Here is a 21,721-nt window from a genome sequence, read left to right as displayed (position 1 = left end):
TATTGATCCATACACTGATTTATCTGTGACAAATAAAATCAGCCGACATATCGGTCGCGCTCCAACACGATCAGACATTTTTTCAGGTGAGCAACAAACTCCATTATCCCCCCTTTTTTTCCCAAAAGCTGGAGCAGCAGAGAGAAGCAGGACGATAATGGATCATGGAGATCAATGGATGTGATCGGTGAGATGATGACCCCTGCAGAGCAGCAGCCCACCTGAATGTTTCAGGCCTGTTTAACTGTCATCGTCTCCCTCCTCCTCCTCCTCCTCTCACGGCACAGATGAGTGGGTGATGAGTTCAGGAGAATCCTAAAATCTCTGTGTTTGTGTGCGTTTGAGGACGGGAGGATGAAACAGTGAAGGATGAGCCGACAGATCCTTTACAAGTTATTCAGTTTCTGGATAAATGAGACGATGGGAACAAAAAAAAAAAGAGAAGAAGAATCTTCCATCTTTCATCAATCCATCCATCAGAAGTCACACAGTTTTAATTTCCTCAGTGTGTTTCACCTCACAGTGCAAATACAGGTGTGTGTGTCTAAGTGTGTGTGTGTGTGTAATGTTGCATGTGTTTGGGGGCGTGTATTTGAGATTCATTTGGTAAAAACAAGTCAACGTTTTTGGGATGTTTCATTCCATACTAAAACATGCAGAACACAGAACATTGAACACATATACTGAACAGTTAGTTTTATCCAAATGCAGTTTCTCTTTTTGTTTTATATATATATATATATATCTTTTCGCACAGAGTGGCTTTAGGCTACACAGAACACGACAGAACCAATCGCACCAGGTTGGACATATTGCTTTAAACCACCAAATTTTTGTATATATGTCATGCATGCCACATAGATGATATTATGTTTATACAAAAATAACACCAACAGCCTATTACTGTGTATCATAGTAATTACAGAAAACTAATCTTTTTCAGTCTTTTTTGCAGTGAAGTTCAACTGAGAAACCATATACATATATATATATATCTATATATTCGTATCCAATATATACACACACATGTACATATATACTAGCTATAAATATATAGAGAGAATATATATATACATATATAGATATATATGTTGAGTGGTTATGACTTTTCCATTTGTGATATTCCAGTTAGTTTGAACCATTTATTTTTTCGTGATTGTTGAAGTGGATGTGAAGGTTCTCCAAATAATTCCTTAAGATCCGACAACAGGAAGCTGTTCTGAGAGAAACAAGGCAGTGCTCTGAGGAGGAAGCAGTCAAAAATGCAACAATGACTGGATAAGAGGCGAGTTCCTTCTCCACACAGAAGTCCGGTTGGAAAACTGAGATCTTCTGAACTCTGCGTCTCCGATGGCGGGCCTGTACTGTGCACCTGGTGTGAGAGATATACGAGGGCAACCAGTCCATGAGTCGACCACCACAGCCACAGAAAGGCCATGGCAAGAGCAGAGGGACAATCTTATCCAGGTGGCAGGAGGGGGGGGGGGGGGGGGGGAGGTCATATGACTGCAAACTTTCTAAAAACAAACTTGTGCAGAAGAAGAAAAGGAAACAACTTTGGCAGAACATCCTTAAAGCTTTGCTGGGTGATGATTGGCTGATTGCCTGCCTGCCCCCCCGTCCTATTTCCTGTCACCCGACACAGACAGCAGGTACACTTCATCCCCTTATATGACAATATTTACATTGTACTGACTGTAGGAGCACAGCTGTTCTATATCTGTTCAGCAGTTGAACCCAAAAACAAAGAGGAAAAAACGCGTCATCGTTTTGGAAAAAGGTGCGTCTCGTTTAGACGGCAGGAAGAGGAAGTGATGTCACGAGCGCCTTTAACAGTCCTGCTCTCTCTCCCGAGAAATGTTTCTGAAGTCGGTGGTGTAAAAGTGTCATCTGTGATTGCGGCTGTGTCCCGTCACAGGCTGCGCCTCCTTTTAACGTCCAAATTTCATGACCAGATCCAAAAAAAAAAGTTCTTGTTCTTTGGCCTAAATTTAGACGACTCAACCTGAGGTCCAGGGCCGCCCCGAACCTTTTTGGGTCCCTAGTGTTAATGAGACGGACCCCTAACCCCCCCTCTATATGCAAACATGTACAGCAGCAGTTAACCATGACAGAAGACAAACATTTAAATGAACAAAAACTGTTTGGCTGTGAAATACAAGAAAAATACCCAAATTTAAACCTCATGGCAACCCCAAAACTTAAAGGTATCACAGCTGCTGGTCACAGTATTTAAAAGCATCTTTAAATACCGACATGACGTTGACAGAGGAACTCAGAGAGTGGCCCATGTTAGCGAAGGTTCTCATGGGTCCAACTGGTTTCTAGCAACCGAGACTGGACCCGAGACGAGCTGGGTTCAGATTATATTCAGTCTGGTCGGGTCCTGTAGCGCCCTGCTGTGTTATAGTCTAAGGGCGCTTTCACAAGCCAAAGTACTTTTGGTTGGACCGAATCAGAGTAACATTGATTCAACTTTTTGGTCTGTTTTCTATTTAGTCTGGTTCGCTAATTAAAGCAGAACAATTAAAACAATACATGTTGCTGTTGCTTTGAGTCGGCACGGATCTGCTGTGAGCACAAATCTCTTCTCCAGTTTATCTTGAGTGACTTTAAAAAACATGTTTGGACTTTGTCCAGCATATTCTGCATGTTCTCTTTGGCCCAGATGTCAGTGAAACATTGGTCGGTCATCTCCCAATCATGTTAACCTGCGCAGGTCGCCTGCTTTCTTTGTTCACTTCACTGCAACCGAACCGCACTTGGGCTCGATTGGTAACAGTCCGAGACCGCCTCTTGCTAACAGCCTGTACCGGTTGTTTTGGTTTAAAAAGGACCAACTCTTGGCTTGAGAAAGCGCCCGAACTGTCCTTGAGTCCCTTTTTTTTTTTGGGCTCGGTGCCCTTAGACCTTCAACGGGACTAAGATCGTCTTAAGATGCTGTTGAGAAACAGGGACCAGGCCTCTTTTAAAAACAATAAGAATTAAGCTCGTTGGGTTCAGGTTTTCTTTTCATGGGTCCACTTCAAAGACCTCGAGGGAATTTTTTTTAATGATTCGGTCCGGCTCTGCTTTGGTCCTCAGGTTGCTCTCTCAAGTTTCGTGTCCGTAAAGACACACCTTCAAAGGCCACGCCTCCTTTCAACAGAGGCGGGGCCTGAAGCGGGACACAGCCGTCATCCTCTTTCAAAGCAGTCAGCTCCGACACCAGTCAGTCGGAAAACAGCATCAGTCCACTCATTCAAAGAAATCAGTCGTAGTGGCTTCAAAGTACAGAAACAAAGAAACCCAGAGGTTGGATAAATAATTATACACTCCCATTTAATGTTTGATACAGTTAGCTGTATTCACGTTGCATTGGCTGCACTCTAATAGAGTCGGATAACTGCGAAATCACATAGCGTGTAGTGTGACACAAATGTTAGATAAAGTGAATATACTCATGTAAAAGGGGGCTGATGAGACTAGACTGTTGAGATTCCAATTGAGCGGCCGACAGGAAGTAAACAAGTCACTGCAGGTTTCTGAGCCCTAACATCAGGTGACCAAGACGACACACGTGGCATAAATATTAGAGAGCTGTAAAAAGACAGAGTCCACGTTAGATTCATCTCATTCATGTACTGTACTGTCACCAAACTCTTCAGCCTATACATATATATTCATATATCTCCAAAATATTAAAAAGTACTTAATATAAAAATACAGAAGAGTTGTAAAAAATGAGCAAAACATTGAATTTTATATGAAAACCATGCAAGAAAGATTCCCCATTCAGTTAAATCGTAACTCTAAGATTCAGGAAAGCAAGGGAATGAAAGGGAAGCGGTCGAATGAGAGAAGTGCAGGCGAACTGCCACCCACTTGCTTTTCATGTAAACATTGTAGAGGTCCTTTAAACTTGGTTCGGCAGTGACGACTGAAGATTTTCTCCTTGCTTTTTGGTCGTGTTTGGAGTAAAGGGCCAGGGCCGGGGGGTCGAGGGGTGAGAAAGTCCAAAGGAAACCTCGATAACAATGAGATAAAAAACAATACAGACAACCTATAAAATATGGCTCTGAGTTACATAGAAAAAGCTCATCAGAGGGGAGAGGAAGAACCTAGTCATGACAAAAAGTTGGAAATATGGCAGTAGTAGCACACAGGTTGATGGCTGCTAGTCAGACTAAGAGGGGGTTACACACATCGCTGCTTCTGATTGGAAGATGATTCCTTCCTCTTTTAAGACAGTAATCTGCAGGACAACGGCAGGCAGGAAGTACTGAGCGGCGGACACACGGTGGATTGAACTCTACAGGCTGACTGGTGACATCATCAGTCTGTCGCCTGTCGATCAAACACAGCACAGTGGTAAGATGCATGATGATGATGATGATGAAGAAGATCAAACATCTTCTCTGCTGCTGGCTGTGTGACGTCACCGATTTCATTTCTGTTCGTAAAATCTGACAAACGAGGGAACGAGAAACGTGAGAACTGGTACCTAGATTTGTCTCAAACGCAGACAAGACGGTGCCGACTCTGTTCAGAGACCCGTCAACTTCCTGTCTGTTCGGACTGAACGTCCTGCACCGTGACCCAAAAACAGACTCATCGATACTGGAGCTCTGCCAACTGAGACTCTCGATCCATCAGTCGATCTACGTTCGGATCTATGGTCACGAGCTCTGGTTAGTGGTTTACCTCTCTGTCGGCGTATACTGGACACTGGTCTAACTGGGAGGAAGCCCCCCAGCAGACCCAGAACACACTGCGAGGATTATACATCCCAACTGGTCTGGGAACACCAAGGGATTCACCAGGAAGAGCTTCGAGATGTGTCTGGGAGAAGTCAAGATAAGCCTGGGATACCTTTCTAAGTGTCTAACCCTTTTTTATGTGACATCACGAGAATCAAGCTGTCGGGCGAGGTCATCTGTAACCCAGATCTAAACGAGCAGAATGGATCGAACTCTAGGATTAAAGGAGGGCTTTTATTTTGAAGAGAGACAGGGATGAATGGCAGTAGTGTTCAGGCTCAGTTTGAAGAGTCCAATCCGGAAAGATGTGAGCTAAATGTTTAGTCGACTCTTAACCAAATTACAGTTAGCGGCACAGTGGGGCAGTGTTTAGCGAGGGGGGGGGGGGGGTCGCCTCACAGTGTCACGGTCACAGGTTGTCACTTTTGATTGGTTGTCACACTTCAATATGAGACTGTCAGAGGAGGGGAGGAAGGAGACAAGAGAGCTTGAGACAGTGAATACGAACCCTCATCTCTGAAGTATTCTGGTTTTAGTTTCTGTCTTTCTTGTTTCTCCTAAATGAACTGAAGCCAACGTCGAGCTCATCCAGGCGACGAGCGGAGCGGCAGCTGGAATATTTCAGGTTCTAGTTAAAGGCTGCATCCTTTCTTTCTGCTGAAAGTTAAGCATATGTTGTGGCCTCATGTTCTCTGCTGTGACACCAGCAAGAAAGGCACCACAGGCCGACTGGGAGAACCCGCCGTCTACCCGATGAGAGCTGGGATTGGATCCAGCTCCCTCCTATTCATGGGTGAGTCAGATCTAAGACCACACGCAGAGCACGGAGACCGCCACTGTAGTATGTGAACACTGATGGGTCTGTTTTTGTCCCGTAGTGCTAACAGGAAGTTCAGTCGTACAGACAGGAGGTTAAAGTTGCTCTGAAATGACGCTGCTGCAGACTAACACACACATAAGGTCGTCGAAACAGAATCCCAAATATTCATTCCTAAATTATCATGCGACTCAACACGAATGAAACATAACATGCATCCTACAGAACAAGAGCCACGCTCCTGTTTTCCTATCGACACTGTGGACGTAGTGGGGGGGGGGGGCAGAGAGAACCAGAACCCGGACTGGATGAGATGAGGTCGGAGCCCCGCTGAGCAGAGAGCCAGCCCTCTCTGGACGCCGCCATGTTGGATATTTTAGGGGGGTAGTAAACATTCTGTCCTTCCACATGCAACACGGCTGATTAAAAGAGAAAAACCAACACATACAGACACGATAAAGGGAAGAACATTTCTTTTAACAGTTGAACCTTGAACACTGTAGTGTCAAACTCACAAGACATTCTCAGACGCTTGAATCAATCATCAATTAACATTCGTCAGAGGTTTAAAAACAAACAAAAAAAAAAGGTTACATTTTTGCATTTGCCTAAAAATCTTCTGATCACCAAAACCCCGGCTGTTAGCTGTGTAGAGGAGCGGAAAAGCGTATGTACACGAGAATCACTGCACTCTTTGAAAAGTTCTGTGCCGCTTTTGAGAGAGAGAGAGAGAGAGAGAGAGAGAGAGAGAGAGAGAGAGAGAGAGAGAGAGAGAGAGAGAGAGAGAGAGAGAGAGAGAGAGAGAGAGAGAGAGAGAGAGAGACGCCGGAATGAAGCAAGTACAGAACACGACATGCTGCTGCGAGTCCTGCGAAGATCGAACCCAACGAAGTTTAAATGCTTCTCAAAAAAGGATCGAGTAAAAAATATACATGAATGGACAAAGACGGGCCTTCCAACGGTGGATAACTCTGGACTCCACCCTCTGACACGAGTGTGTGTGTGTGTGTGTGTGTGTGTGTAGTGTGTGTGTGTGTAGGGTGATGTTGGTGGAGGAACAAACTTACAGGCAGAACGATGCCACAGTCAGTATGAAAGACACAATGTGGCAGGAATGACTGAGGGGGGTGAAGACGATGTGAAGCATATATGTATGTGTGTGTGTGTGTGTGTGTGTGTGTGTGTGTGCAGGATGACGGGATGCAGAGCGACTTCCCTCCTCAGTGCGACAGTTCAGTTGGTGGGATGACAGATGATGCTGATAAAGAGGAGGGAGGAAGAGGAGGAGGAGCTCAGATGGATGACTCGCAGCTGCGTGGGAAAGCGCTGGGCGGCTCTCCTCCTCCTCCTCCTCCCGTCGCCCCGGAGGAGGCGCTGGGGAGGGGGTCGATCTCGTCTCCAGTCTCCTCAATGATGGGGGCGCGAGCCTCCTCCTCGGACAGGGGCACGAACTCAGGATGGGCCATGAAGCTGTGGATGGAGCTACGGGACTCTGGGCTCTCCATCGGGTACAGGGAGCTACGGAACGCGTTCACCACCTTAATCTGAAACAAGAAAAAGAAGCGTCAAGAGGAGCGAGCGAATCAACCGCTACAGGCTGTAATGAAAGGTGTGATGTCAAACAGGCAGTGGGGGTTGAGTGTCTCAATCCGGGCGAGGAGGTGCAAAACCACAAAAACACAACGTTAACACGAGGTCGGCTGGGTGAGGACATGGTGGGAGAACTCAAAACTGAATGCCACAAAACATCAACACAAAAAGGTAAAAAAAATAGTTCAGGAAGACAAACTGCAACGAAAGAGTCACCAGCAGGTGGCTGAATGTGGAGGGGCATCAAACCACAACATCACACACAAGTCAAACACACTTTTATATCCCAAATTATGTTAATTAGACTCAAAGTCAGAGATGTTATTCCAAAGCCTTAATCTGCTGCTTTAACTTTCTCCTCTCTTCTAGATTCAGTCTTTCCACCAGATGTCGGGGCCTAACAAGAGCATCAGTGACATCATGTTCCAGCTCATCCCAAATGTGTTAGCTGGTGTTGAAGTCAGGCCTCTGTGCAGACCAGTCGAGCTCTTCCACACTGCTTTGTGCACGAGGACATTGTCAGGTTGAACGTTAGAAGCAGATTGTTTACTGGAACATTGAGATTTATCTTTATTGGAGATAAGGGACACAAACCAGGAAATACACACCCCGATCTGAAACAGGATGGACCGGACGTCCACATCCTGGAGCCCTTTATTATTTAGACACTTTCCTTCAACCTTTCTCCTACCACTTAATGATTTCTAACATTACCCAGAATGCTTTTTGACAAACAAACACCTCAAATTAAAGTTCAGTCTGTGAGGACGGACTCTTCTGTCCTCAGAGGGAACATGAGTCAGGTCAACACGCAGTAAACACAAAAGATTTTAATTAAAAGGAGGATTTAAATCATTGAAGTCAGTTGTTTTTTTAACTGTATTCCTGTGTCCTCAAACACTAACGCAGCATTCACATGGAAACAGGCAGACTATTTCCTGTCTACTATTCTATGTAATTATTCTCGATAAGCTTTAAGCTATAAGTTGCAGCTTTAATAATACTCGACTGCAAACTTTCTTCAGTGTGAGAGAGCTCCTTAACATCTCGTTTTAAATTATGTCACCTTGGACGACAATGCTGTTTACCGCGGCCGGTATTCAAAATGACTTCCAGTTTACCGTCTGCCTGAACCCATGTGAATGCAGCATAAGCATTGGTACTAAACGCCGACACTTTTTTGGTTCGGACCAAAATTAGATTGAAAAAAATGTTAAGTCAGATTCATTATCATGCTGACATTATCTTTGATTTTTATATATATATATATATATATATATATATATATATATATATATATATATATATATATATATATATATATATATATATATATCTCGACATTGGCACCCGCCCACCTGCTAAATGCGGGTGGAATTCGGCAGTGGTGGTAACGCAGTGACACTTACTCGCCACTTTGGTGGGTGGAACATTCTGTATTTACATAAAGTATAAATACAAAGTATTGTCGTCTCCTCAAAAGGCATCTGAAATTATTCACTCATTGAAATGAGGTTCGTCCATTCTTCCGCTATTGTCTTTCGCGACAACTCTCGATAAAGACGAGAAGGGAGCGAGATGACTCACTCTTTAGTACTCTTTAGAAATAAGCTCTTTTTTATGCTTTTGTCTTAATCAGCTGCACGTCGTCCTGCAAAAGGAGCCGAACACACAACATCAGAGCTGAATATTTGATCACTGCAGTGATATACGTGTTATGTAGTTATGATCAGGGTGTTTAAAGTGGTCGTTTACATTTGAAATGGTTTTAAAATCTAGATTTTCAAGTTAATTGTATCTCACAATAGTCAACTTTAATCAAATAAAACGTAACTTACCAACAACACACTGGTGGCAAATGAAAATGCTGAGTGGCAAATAACTTTAAAAAACTACTAGCCACAGTGGCTGGTGAGCAATAAGTGAATAGCCCTGTGAGCAGTGTTAACTCGTGTACTATGCCTATAATTGCAATGTGCAAATTCACCAACACATTTTCCATTAATCAAATTTTGATGCATATATAAATATGTATCAATACTAACAGCCAATTTACATGCAAGAAGACTGTGACTTCTGGGGCCTCTGGGGTGTGATGCTCGCTTTAGCAGCTAATAATTCAGCCCTGATGGTGTCACCAGTACAGAAGACGTTCAAACCATCCCCGTCCCCAGTAAACAACACACACACACTTGGGAAACACAACAAACACATGCACACTGTTAAGTATTTATAATCACACTCGGGGCCAGAATCATTTTGTCCTCTAGCTGCTCTCTTCTCTCTGCCTTAAGTCGTTTCCTCTGTCATGAATCCACAGAGGCTGCAGCTGATCACACTGATTTATACGCACCAGCAGACACTCTTCATCATAATTAATAACCCTGCAGTTCAAAGCTCTCTATTACTGAACCACACGAGAGCTGCAGGCTGAGCACTGCAGCTTAGAGCATACATGCAACCATCACAGACACACACACACACACACACACATGCGCGCGCACACACACGCGTGGAAAAAAAGCTCTTGGCTGTTAAACCATGAGACTTGCTGAGCCTGACAGTTTTAACCCTGCTCAGGATTAACCCATAATATTATCTTGGTGCCCAGGCTGTCGCCTCAGAGAAGAAGAATACAAAAAACAACAAAGAAAATAGAGCAGGATTATTTTTTTTAAGCTTCTTTCTCTTCTCGTCGGCCAACAGTTGTGATCTTTCGTCGACCCGTCAGGCAGCAAGTCACATCAGGGTTAATAGACGCATGTTCAAGAGTTTAAATCTCCACAACATGCAGGAGGACGAGAGGCAGCAGGCTGAGACGGAAGTGATGATGGATAATTAAAAGAAAAGAGGAGAAGCAGATTAAGATCAGCAGCAGGAGGAAGGTGAAGTGGGAAGCACAGTGTGGAGTTCAGAGATGGAAACACAGATCAGGTGATCAGGCCGTCTGCAGGTTCACTTTTAGTGGATTTAGATGGTTTATAATAAAGATGGCCGTGACCAACGACCAATCTAGACCAACGATGTGTTGATACGTCTCTCTGTACTCTCTCACCGGTTTTGTACAGATAAAACATGACACGACATGTTAATTAGCGAGCTTTGTTAGGTGCATTTGTTTTACTTTGAGAGCCCGGCTAGCAGTTTCCCCCTGCTTTCAGTCTTTATGCTAAGCTAGGCTAACCAAGTCCTGACTCCAGCTCCACACCAGACACACGCATGTGAAATAAATATCCATCTCTTAATCTCACTCTCAGACAGAGAGTGTGGAACTATTCCATGTGCAGCTGTCAGGACTTTAGTATCTTCAAACTGAATCTCTCTGGGTCTCATTACTGCTTAATTATTGCTTCCCTACAGCTGTTTCAGAGGTCCATCTTATGTTTTAATTACTGCAAATGCAAACTGAGCATTTCCTGCTTCACAATAAAAGCTTTCTGCTGGAAAACCCTTTGTGAGGCTTTTATTGTGAAGCAGCTGTAGACGATATAAATTAGCAAACTCAGAGATCGGTGGAGCTTTAGGCTATTTTTCAACAATAACATGTGACGTATTTGTTGCTACTTCATCAGCGGACCACTTTTAAATGTTTTCAGCCAGCTTGGCTTGGTTCCCACTATAGAAAAATACTACTCAACGTCTTTTGACCTGCAAATTACCAAACTATAAGAATAAAACATGGGGTCCTAAACTGAAATTATGTAATGATTAAATATGTATCCTAATATGATGCTAGTTTTACTGCTCAGACGTTGTTTCAGCTCTTCCCAAAGTCAAAATGTAGGTGAGTACAGTTTTTCCGTTCAGACACAGCGGCTGTCACGTGCGAACTACCCTCCCTGTTACATTAATCACCCCGAACAACTTGGACGCATCAGTCACATCATGTTTCATCAGTTATTGATAATAATAGCACGGATGATCATTCAGATGTTTCAGATTAGCTGAGGATGTGCAGACAGCGGCTGATGACAGAGACGGTGTTTTAGTGTTGGTGAGTCATGCAGAAAAAAAAAAGAGTCCAGCCGGGTGAAGCGAGGTGTTAGCTGGCCTCCGGTCACCGACTCACTGCCTGCAGTGGAGGAGGAAGCAGCAGCAGCAGCAGCAGGGGGCGGGGCCCCGGCCGAGTTGGTGAGAGAGGAGGAGGAGCTAAGCCCTACGTGGGTGGGGCTAGAGAGAGTTTTGGCGGCGGTGGCGTCATTGTGCTGGCTGACGACGGACGGCTGGCGGCGCAGGGCACCGGGCACCGGAGCCTGGCCCGTCTGGAAGGTATAGACCACATCCATCTGAAGGAAGGACATCCACAACACACCGTTAGAGAGCAGAGGGACAGAGCGAGGAGACAGGGCAGAGGAGACAGGGCAGAGGAGACAGGGCAGAGGAGACAGGACAGAGGAAAAGAGGAAGGAGGGTTAAAGAGGGTTTTTAAAGAGGCAGGACAGTTTGACAGTTTTGAAGGTCAGTAATGATATCTCATGTCTACAGGGACAGACAGAAGAAGCAGTTACCCATCTTCCCATGAAGTAACCTACAACACATAATAACGGGCTGTTCTGCAGCAGGAAGACATTTCTCATCAGGTTGATGGACACAGAAGAACATGAGACAAAGACAGGAAGAAGTGAACGAGGGAGAGATCAGGAGCGAGGAGGAACGTTTTAGAGGAAAAAGGGCATAAAGAGAGAGAGAGAGAGAGAGCTGTCATTTAGTCAGTGAAAGACAGAATGGGAAGAAGCTCAGATAGAACGAAGGGATGAAGGAAAGAGACGCAACAATGAATAAAGAGCTTTTTGAATCCGACTGAAAGCACTCTGGGAGGAGGAAGGAGCGGAGAAAGAGGAGAAAATGTGTCACTCGGAGTGACTGATAAAGTTTCGGCGGCGAGGTGCTGCTTGTACCAATTATTCCCACTGTGTGTGACTGTCGAGGCGTTGAGCGGCAGAACGCTGCCCACCAGGATTAGAGAGGAGGAGGACAGGAAGAGGAGCGTGGAGGAGATAAGAACCTAATTAGCCTGCAGCCTTTCGTTGCCTCCCCCTCCATCCCCTCCATCCTCCCATCCCAGGAGGATGACAGGCTGATAGTACAGATACACAGACGTGGTAGAGAAAAGAGAGAGCTTCCTCTTTTCTCTACAGCGTGTCTGATGGTGCAGAGACAGAAGAGCGGCTCTGTTTTCTCCTCGCATCGCTTCCTCCGTTCACGACGCCCTACGGCTTCTCGGAGGCCGGGTGAAGGTTATTTTCTGACATTAGAGTGCCCCCCCCTCTCGTCCTTTTAGGAGCCTCTGATCGTATCACACGATCTTAATCAGCAGGTGTTGTCAAGGTGCCATTGAGTTGCAGATGGATTTTGTTCCGAGCGCTTTAAGGAAATCCAGCTCCTACCAATTGTTTTATCAACTAATGTTTTCCAGGTCAAGAACGAATTTTCAAATTTTCAATAAAAAAAAAAAAGAGGTAATATTTAGTAATATATATGACAAAATCGTACAAACTTTATGGCAAACGGTTTCATATTTACTCATCCAGCAGTTACGGAGCAACACTATCATTCACTGCTCACTCTCTTGTAGCTCTGCTTTTGGTCTCCTCCAACTAGTATAACTATAAATATCTGTCTCTTTAGCTGCTAAATGCTCCACGGTGTTCACCAGTGGGTCTCTAACTGTGTCTGCTGAGCAGGTAGTGAGCAGTCGGCTCTGACAGCTTTCTCTCTGAAAACAGATGCACTCTGGTGAGAGTGGACCAGAACAGTGAAGTTGCAGCTGGTCAGATAAACAAAGAGCTCAAACTCACCATGAAGCTCTGTAAAGCTCAACAGAGCTGCAGATTGACCCATTTCATTTTGTGATTAGATATATATTGATTATAGCCGCTCTAAAAAAGAATATATCTCTATACACACACACATACATATTGTATAAGATAGTGTTGGTTGTTTCTGGAAAGTATACATTTAGAACAATGCCAGAGAAGTTTGTTAGTTTGAGTCTATTCAGAAGTCAAACAGAAGAAGATATCAGTTATTATTAATTCAGATGTGTTTATCCTGCGGCCACAATAAGTACAAGTTAGTCCACCGTAGGGAGGGAAACACCTGGCCTCTCTGACTGACTGTGTGTGTGTGTGTGTGTGTGTGAGAGAGCAGAGCGTTGGCTGCTGTTACTGTAGGTGGGTGTTAGCATCGAGGCTAATGAACCCCATAGGGACTGAATAGGACTGCCTGTGGACATGTTAATGCTCAGTGAGTGTAGATGTATCCTGTAGGAGGAGGATAACACACACACACACACACCAGAGTCCCAGACTGTGAGATGAGTCACAGGGGAAGACGACGCTGTGAAGGTGCTGCTGTTTAGCTCCAACACCGACTGAGCGAAGAATAAAAATATCCAATAAGCTTTTTGTCCCACGCTGCATGCCGTCTTTAATTTCTGCACTGAAGCTCTGCAGCAGAGTGTGAAATTAACTGGACAACAATTGTTGTGTTTGTTAAAAATCTCCCATTCAACCTACACGGTGTCTTAATTTAACACAAACATGTTGAACGGTTTCCGACATTAAAGCTCCACTCAGAGACGCGAGCGACCAGTCTGAACTGGATTTTAAATATGATAACAGTGTTTATCGCCTCCGTTTGTCTAACCAGAGACAGATGTGAGCAGCGAATATAGAAGGTGAACATCAACAAACAGAATGTGTTTGTGTTTCCTTCAGCAACATGAATCCACACTAAAGTAGTAACTTTAAACCAAAAGACATTTACAGTTTTCATTCTCCCTCCGCCTTCCGTTTCATAAACTGAGTGGAGACATTTTAACAGCGGTTTATGTATAAAGATTTATACGTTATGTGATCAGATAAATCCCAGCAGGATATTTTGTTCTAACGTTGAGTTTTTCTTGAACATATTTGCTGGTAGATTCAGAGATTTGCAGAAACTATTAAATCTGCTACTTTTTAGTTTGTATTAACAACTAAAAAGTCGTTTTTGTGCCTTTATAGTAACATTCATTACTAAGATATTGTGTTTATCCGTTTATCTGGATAAATGAGCCCAAAACGGCTCACGTTTCAATCTAATTACCTAAAGTAGCTTCTTACAGCAAACTACTGTTTAGATCTGCAGCTCTTAGAAATTAACTGTCTGAAATGTTTGTAGAGAAACCTCTCCTCACCGTCCTGATGAAACAGTTCTTTACCTCCTGTTGTTTCTGGGACGTTTGTTGGATTTTGGGAAGATGAAGGCGAGGGGGGGGGGGATGAGGAGGAGGAGGAGGGTGCAGCTGGAATTTGATTTTAAGTTTCTTTCTTTCGCAGACGACAGCGATCAGCTTCCCGGGTTTGAACAACACTTCACCAGTGAGACGACTGACAGCAAACAAACAAAAAATAATAAAAAATAACTCTAATCTTTCTTCCAGAGCCTCCTGCATCACCATGGCAACTGATGTTTTCTGCAGCTCTCTTGACACAAACAGATATTTGAGTCACCACCTCGGAGACCTGACATCAGAAAAACCTTAAAACAAAGAGTGAAGTTAGAGACTCCGCGGCGGGCTGGGTGTCGGAGCGGCGGGCGTACCTGCGTCTGGATGCGGTTCAGACCTCTGAACCAGAGGATCTGGCCTCTCCTCAGCTCCATCTCGGCGTGGTCGATCTCGTCGGCGCCCTCCGTCAGCTCCTCCGCGTGCATCTCCTCCTTCGTGGTTCCGTGACCGGCTTCCATCAGGAACTTCAGGCGGTGGGTGGGGATGGCCGAGATCAGCTGAGATTGAAAAAGAAGAAGAAAGTTAAGGGATCACTGTCACACATAAAGTTCAGTTTACTGGTCATAGTTAACTCTAGACAACCATAGATGCCTTACAAACTGGGGGGAAGTTAAAAAGACGTGGGGTTTTTACCAGGCAGGGTTTAACAAAAAGATGCTATCCAGTTGCATTATGGGAAATGTAGGATCTAGTGTTTGTGGCGCTTGACTTCTTCAGTCAAGAACATCTCGCAGTCTCTGGCTGTAACGAATGTCTTTACATTCAAATCTTCTACTGATGTTTTCAAATGAAGCTTTGAATGTCTTTTTGAAAAAACGACAAAATCCTCAATTTGAATGAAGCGATTGATAGGATTAAATAAGTTACTCTTTTGTTTTTAATTAAATCAACTTAATTTAGTGAACATAGCTCGTCTGTGCTGCCTCCCTTTGTGAGCGGCAAACGTTCTTTTGAACGCTCTGGAGTTATTGGAAATGTTTGCATCAAACAAGTCTGAACCGATCCTACACAGAGCAACCACTGGAGTCTATTTATACAAACAGAATAATACTAATTACTACCGAGCCGGTTTTAACCGACTACGTTATCTTATCTAGTGTGGAGAGGCTGAGCCCCGCACTCAGGGAAACAGCAGAGCAGACGATATTAATGATCGTGTGGTGCGCCGCTGCGCAATGATTAAAGGCAAACACTGATTAGTGAAGCCTAATCTGTATCTGCAACTGTGCAGGAATACCAGGTTTAATAGACACAGAGTGAACAGACACGCAAAAGAAAATAAAAAAAGCTGCGCAGGATTCGAATGTTGAATTTAGAATTTGAACGTCAACGTTCTGAATGAATCTTTGAAGCTTGAGTCCAAATAAAGTCTCTAAGTCTTTAAGTCTCATATCGCTGGTGAGTCCCTTTAATAACTTAAATAAACATGAGAGGAAGTTCTTCCTGAATTTCAGGGAACGTTTGACAGCTTAGATTTATGATCAAACTCATGAAAGCTCTTTATAGATTTTTTATTTATTTTTTTACTGTAGAAATCCTGTCAAATCAACTTACAACTTACAAAATTCTTCATCTTAAACTGAACTGAAGCTTGATTCATTTTTAACAGACAACACTAATGGAAACTAAAATAACACGATTATTTTTCTGTACGTATTTAGTTCTGCTCATTTATTTCCGTTGCTCTGATTATGTCACACTATAAGTTACATTTTATTTCATCAGTGATCACACGTCCAGCCTCCAGCCGCACATCATCTTGTTATAGTCGTGTCACCTTCTCTCTCTGTTAGAAACTAAACAAATCACAGACCTCAGATCAGATCCGTCTGCCCTCCAACTGAACCCAGCAGGCTTCTTGTGACTGAACTTTTCTTTTCTATAAAATGTATGCTTTCTAAGCCTGTGTGTGTGTGTGTGTGTGTGTATGCGCACAGAGGGACTGACACGCTGGGTTTGTTTTCCCTCGGCGCTCGTAAACAGGAGTCGCGCTGCTTTCATGTGCCGCGCTCATTACCATGGCGATGGTCGTGATAGCAACGCTGCAGCAGCAGCAGCAGCGCGAGTGCGACAGTTTGCTGCCTCAGACCTCACGCATCCACCTCTCCATCTTCTCCTCACTACATGATGTTTATTCACAGAGATCAAGACGCCGTGTGTTCGGAGCAGAACTCCTGTGGTTCTGGTTCTGGTTCCGGTCTCACCTGTCCCCACAGCAGCTCTCCCACGCCGATGAAGATGCACCACAGCCACTGGTCGATGGTCAGAGCCGTGCAGGACAACGGCTTCCCTCCGAACTGAACGATGGCGATCTGAGGAGGAACAGAACCACACGGGACGTGTTAGCCGAGTGGTGCCGCAGTCTGAAAGGATCAGACTTCTAGATTTGTTTAGTTGTAAAAAAATCCTTACGCGTAAACCAAAACAAACAATTTACTGATCCACTAACAAGCATGTGGATCCAACGCCTTCTTACTCTGTGCCACAGAGCGCTATTGTTGTCCAGAAACTATTAAAAACTCATCAATGAGTCTCACTGTTGCACTGGGTGACATGTTCATTCATCACCATGCACACGCACACGCACACGCACACACACACACACTGTTTACTTTTGACTCAATCACACACACCGTCCAGCAAATACTCACTAGAGCACAACATGTGGATTAATCCTCCTGTTTGAGTGACTACAGTGAGCAGCTGTTTTAGGACATGAAACTATATATTTGTTAACGGTTTGTAAGGAGGAACCATAGGGCTCGTGGAGAAGTTTGTGAAAACACAAACACAAAGACAAGAAATATCCACGCCGACTGTCGAACTAACTTCAGCCGGGTAACTTTGCATGAACTTATTTACTTGGTTTTCACGACTAAAAACAGATCATGACACATCTCGTCTGATCAATTTAGTTAACAGATTGCATCGGTAAGTTTTCATGAAACTTGGTGGAAGGGTGTAGCATGGGCCGAGGAAGAACCCTTTAACATTTGCAGCGGATCCGAGTCACGGAGCGGATACACGCATATTTTTCACATATGGAAACGTCCTTCGCGGAGGCCAGCGCTCTCCGAGTGACGTTCCTCCATTTTATATGAATAATCTAATTTTAAAATGTTTACGTTTTCATGTTAATCTATGCATCTTTAAAAGAAGAGTCTGAGAGAAAAAGGTTGGTGGTGACGATGGAGTTACCTGCAGGGCGAAGGTCCCCACCACGACGCTGCAGAAGATGGGGTTCCTGTAGATGCCCTCGAACACGTTCCTCTCTCCGTGGATCTTCCTGGCGTTGATCTCGTTGAAGAGCTGCATCATGACGAACACGTTGAACACGATGGTGTAGTGCTCCGACGGCGGCGAGTGCAGGGGAGTGTTGCGTCCGTTATCGATGTCGAAGATCGACTCGCCTGAGAAACAAACAAAAAAGTAAAAATCTCTACATCCGTGAATCTCCTTTTGAAATGGATTCACATGCAGAGCAAAGTGATTCCTCCACTGAGGTGAACCCGTCTGGTTTCTCCAGTCTGAAGTGTGTTTGACTCACCAGCGAAGAGCAGGGTGAAGATGATGACGAGCTGGTACACGGCGTGACCCAGGATGTTCTTCATCATGGTCCTGGAGATGAGAGGCTTGTTACGGCCGTACGGTCTACGGAGCAGCAGAGACTCGGTGGGCGGCTCGGTGGCCAGAGCGAGAGACGCCAGAGTGTCCATGATGAGGTTGACCCAGAGCATCTGGACGGCCTTCAGAGGGGAGTCCTGGAGGAGGAGGAGGAGGAGAGGTCAGGAGTTTAATGTACAGGAAGGAATGGAAATCTGAGTGAGCAAACGATAAAAAATATGAGAGTCCATCCCTTAAGCTTTGGCATATGTGCACAGTTGCACAGTAGAATGCAACCAACCGACACATCTGCCCTGTGCTCAGCGTCTAGGGCCAGTGTTTGGTTTGTCCATTCTGGGCTTCAGTAGAAACACGGCGGTGCAACATAGTGGACTCCGTAAAGAGGGCCTGCTCCGTATACAACGGCTCATTTTACGGGAACAAAAACACAACAATTCCTTTTTTCAGGTGATGATACGCAAAAGAAAACATACTTATTAATATCTTATTCCATATCTGCCAATAAATACCCTTAAATGCTTCACACTGGCTCTCAAATCATTTTCAACTTGCACAAACGCTTCGGTTCACCTCGAGTCCTTCAACAGCGGGTTGCATTTATACGCATTTCACGTTCAGTGTGAACACACTTTGAGAAAGTCACCTCAGGACGACGTGTCTGCAGACTGCAGCGCCTGGCGGAGTCCGCCTCTGGACTCCAGCCAGGCGGACACAGAGAGCAATTCAATGTCACTACCTATTGTTTGCTGCTCCGCCCATCAAAGAGCATAACGTCCACTGGGACATGTACCGGTGGACGTTGTTGAGTCCGTAAGCAGCCACGAGATCTGCAAACGCTGAAAACTAAAAATGCCTTCTCTGCATGCTTTTCAGGTAAAAATGTTAAATTCAGATTTCCATTTACAGGAAATGTTCTCCTGAAAAGATGCTGAATCAGTTGAAGATAAAAGGAAAGTCTCTGTCTTCTTCCTTGTCAAACCCTGGCACCTACATTACCCACGATGCACCAGGATGTGTTATGCTAACAGCAGCTACTGGTAATGGTAAGCTCACTCCTTTCTCACTTCTCACCTCCATATATATTTTTTTTTCTATTTTAAAACGTGTCGGCTTCAGCACCAATCGACGCCGACTCAAGTGACATCACTCGAGGCAAGTAATCAGACTTTGCCGCTCCGACAAAGAACATTTTTTAATAAAAAGAGTAAAAATAGATCTCCTGTAGTTCACAACATGTTATGTACCATAATAATAAGCAATTATTTGATAGTGTGTTGTCTGCCAGACTGACTTCAATGCATATAAAAGCATTTACACACATTTCACTGGACCCCCTCCACTTGTGACACCAAACCTACGCTCCCGAGACGTTCCTCTGTTCACACATTAAAAGACACACATCGGTTTACCATCTTTTAATGATCTGTGCCAACATGTCGGTGGCCGAACAGAGAGCCAGCGCTGGATGATCAGTGAGTACAAACACAGCGCAGAGACCACAGACCTGCTGAGCCCCGGTTACATTACAGGATTATGACGGTGACGTGTTGCCATGGATCCAGGCTGTATCTTAGCCTACTTTGTGCTCCGTGCTCCGTCGCCGAGTTAGTTATCTGTCCTGCCAGCTGTGAGCCTTTCAATTAATGCACAGCCGCAAGTTACTTTTATTTTTTATTGTGTCAGGAGTTTAGTTTCCTGATTAGAGGCACGTTATGAAACAAAACAAAAAAAAGTGACACGGCTTCTTCGCCTCCGCACAGCGCTCAGACGGTCGCATCAGAAAATGACTCACTGTTTTACTTGTTTCTGTGGAGCTTTGATCAATAAGAAATTTAAAGAAGCCTCAAAATTCAACACAGCCATTAATACACAAGCTTGAGCTCATGTTTAAAATCCACAGAGAAGGTAGAAATACTGAATCTCTAACGGCTGAGTGTCACAGCTCAGGTTCTCTTTCAAACGTGTGCCTCCTGAATGTTGAATCAGCTGACTGACGACAGGGACGTGGCACATTTAAACCTGCTGATATTAAAGCTTAAAATCCGTGGAGGACAATTTGACTTTTTATCTCAACTGTAGGGAGTCAGCCTGAGCTTTCTGTTCTCATCAGAGTAAAACGTTAAGAGGCAGTGGGGTCATATAATGTAGAGAATAGCATAGACTTCCTGTTCTCTTGCTTTGAGCTATTGCTAACGTTTACCAGGTTTAGTGTTTACCTCGTTCACTTATGTCTTAACTTAGTAAGTTAGCATGCTAACATTTGCTAATTAGCAGTAAACACAAAGTACAGCTGAGGTCGATGGGAGGGTCATGAGTGGAGCCGGTATTTAGTCATAAACAAAGTGACCTGATGTTGGAAAGTCATGAAATCACCAAACTTCTTACAATTCAGACATAAGTGGAACGTTAACGTCTGAAACAAATACCATGAGGATCCATCAGATAGACCTGGAGTAGTGGACCGACCAACGAGAGTCAGACCGCTGATACAAAGAAGACCAGAGCTGCCAATATTCAAATGAAATAAACTTATTTGTCTATTTATGTGCACATGAAGTATGACAACACAACAATACAATTATTTAAATTATTTAAATCTAAAAATGCATAATTCCTTCCAAACACGGACATTATGATGATGTAATTGAATGTGACAAGGACGCTTTCAAAATGGGAAACTTGAACTTGAAAATGAAACTAAACCCGACTTTTACATTTGAAATTTGAATTCTGTTTTGATTTGAGTTCAGTTATAATGAAAAATTAAGTGGAAATATCCTTTTTATGGTATTTATGGTATTTCCATGTGACCTGGTGTTCACTGGATCGCACCAATCACAGGACACCGTGTCCAAATTTAGGCATGTTTGTTTCTGAAGAGTTATGTGAAAATGAAAGATAATTACACAAATATTAAGTTAACAATGGGATTTTGAAAATGTCTTTTATCATAAATTATGTGCACAAAAAAGTACAACGGAATTTAAATGAATGAATTTTGACTGAATGATTTCAGGATGATACTGGCGTCCTTGGACTTCCATATAAAAACCATAAAGACACTGAATGTTCGGTTATAACGACGATATGAAGGAGTTGATTGTTTTAAACAAGCTGGTTGATTTCAGCGTTAACAGCAGATGTTAACCGGTCCATCATATTCATCCTGGTGTTTAAAGCGCCGACACCATGAGCAGTAATCCCACGTCGGCCTTCAGCCTACCTGTGTGATGCAGGCGCCGGTGAACGCCACGATCACGGCCACCACGTTGACGGTCAGCTGGAACTGCAGGAACTTTGAGATGCTGTCGTAGACGTTCCTCCCCCACATGACGGCCTTGACGATGCTGGTGAAGTTGTCGTCGGTCAGGATGATGTCGGACGCCTCTTTGGCCACGTCTGTGCCGGCGATTCCCTGACGAGAAGAAAGATGGAGAGGTTCATTGTTTAAGACTGAAACTCTGAATAATCAGACAGCAGCTTCACAGTTGCACTCGTGATGTTCCTTCATTCCCCTGAACACACACACACTAAAGTGTATTTTGACTCAAACCCACTGGGTCGGGACCCTCAGGGGGGTCACAGGAGATTTTATTAGGGTCGCCAAATAAATGTGCAGAATTTCTTCCATAGTCTTTTAGCCAGTCTTTAATCTTAGAGCCTTTAAATCTCGAGGGA

The 21,721-nt window shown here is 44.1% G+C and overlaps 1 protein-coding gene across 5 annotated transcripts in view; it reads right to left on the bottom strand.

Moving 5' to 3' along the window:
* Positions 1 to 3,295: 3,295 nt before the first annotated feature.
* LOC142954682 (plasma membrane calcium-transporting ATPase 1-like) overlaps positions 3,296 to 21,721 on the bottom strand; it is a 79,328-nt gene continuing 60,902 nt past the window's right edge. For 4 of the 5 annotated variants that reach the window (XM_076095853.1, XM_076095852.1, XM_076095850.1 and 1 more), the window contains 6 exons: positions 21,267 to 21,458; positions 17,967 to 18,180; positions 17,618 to 17,829; positions 16,624 to 16,731; positions 14,734 to 14,916; positions 3,296 to 7,100 (listed from right to left, as the gene is read on the bottom strand). In XM_076095853.1, the coding sequence (XP_075951968.1) occupies positions 6,849 to 7,100; positions 14,734 to 14,916; positions 16,624 to 16,731; positions 17,618 to 17,829; positions 17,967 to 18,180; positions 21,267 to 21,458 (1,161 nt within the window). In that variant the 3' untranslated portion in view covers positions 3,296 to 6,848. Of the gene's footprint in view, positions 7,101 to 11,342; positions 11,433 to 14,733; positions 14,917 to 16,623; positions 16,732 to 17,617; positions 17,830 to 17,966; positions 18,181 to 21,266; positions 21,459 to 21,721 lie in introns of all 5 variants that reach the window. The other variant, XM_076095854.1, reaches the window with a different exon arrangement.

This window comes from Anarhichas minor, unplaced genomic scaffold (assembly GCF_050575085.1).
Source record: "Anarhichas minor isolate MPS153535 unplaced genomic scaffold, ASM5057508v1 ptg000021l, whole genome shotgun sequence".
NCBI classification, from domain to species: Eukaryota; Metazoa; Chordata; class Actinopteri; order Perciformes; family Anarhichadidae; genus Anarhichas; species Anarhichas minor.
This window is presented reverse-complemented; position numbering and strand designations above follow the sequence as displayed.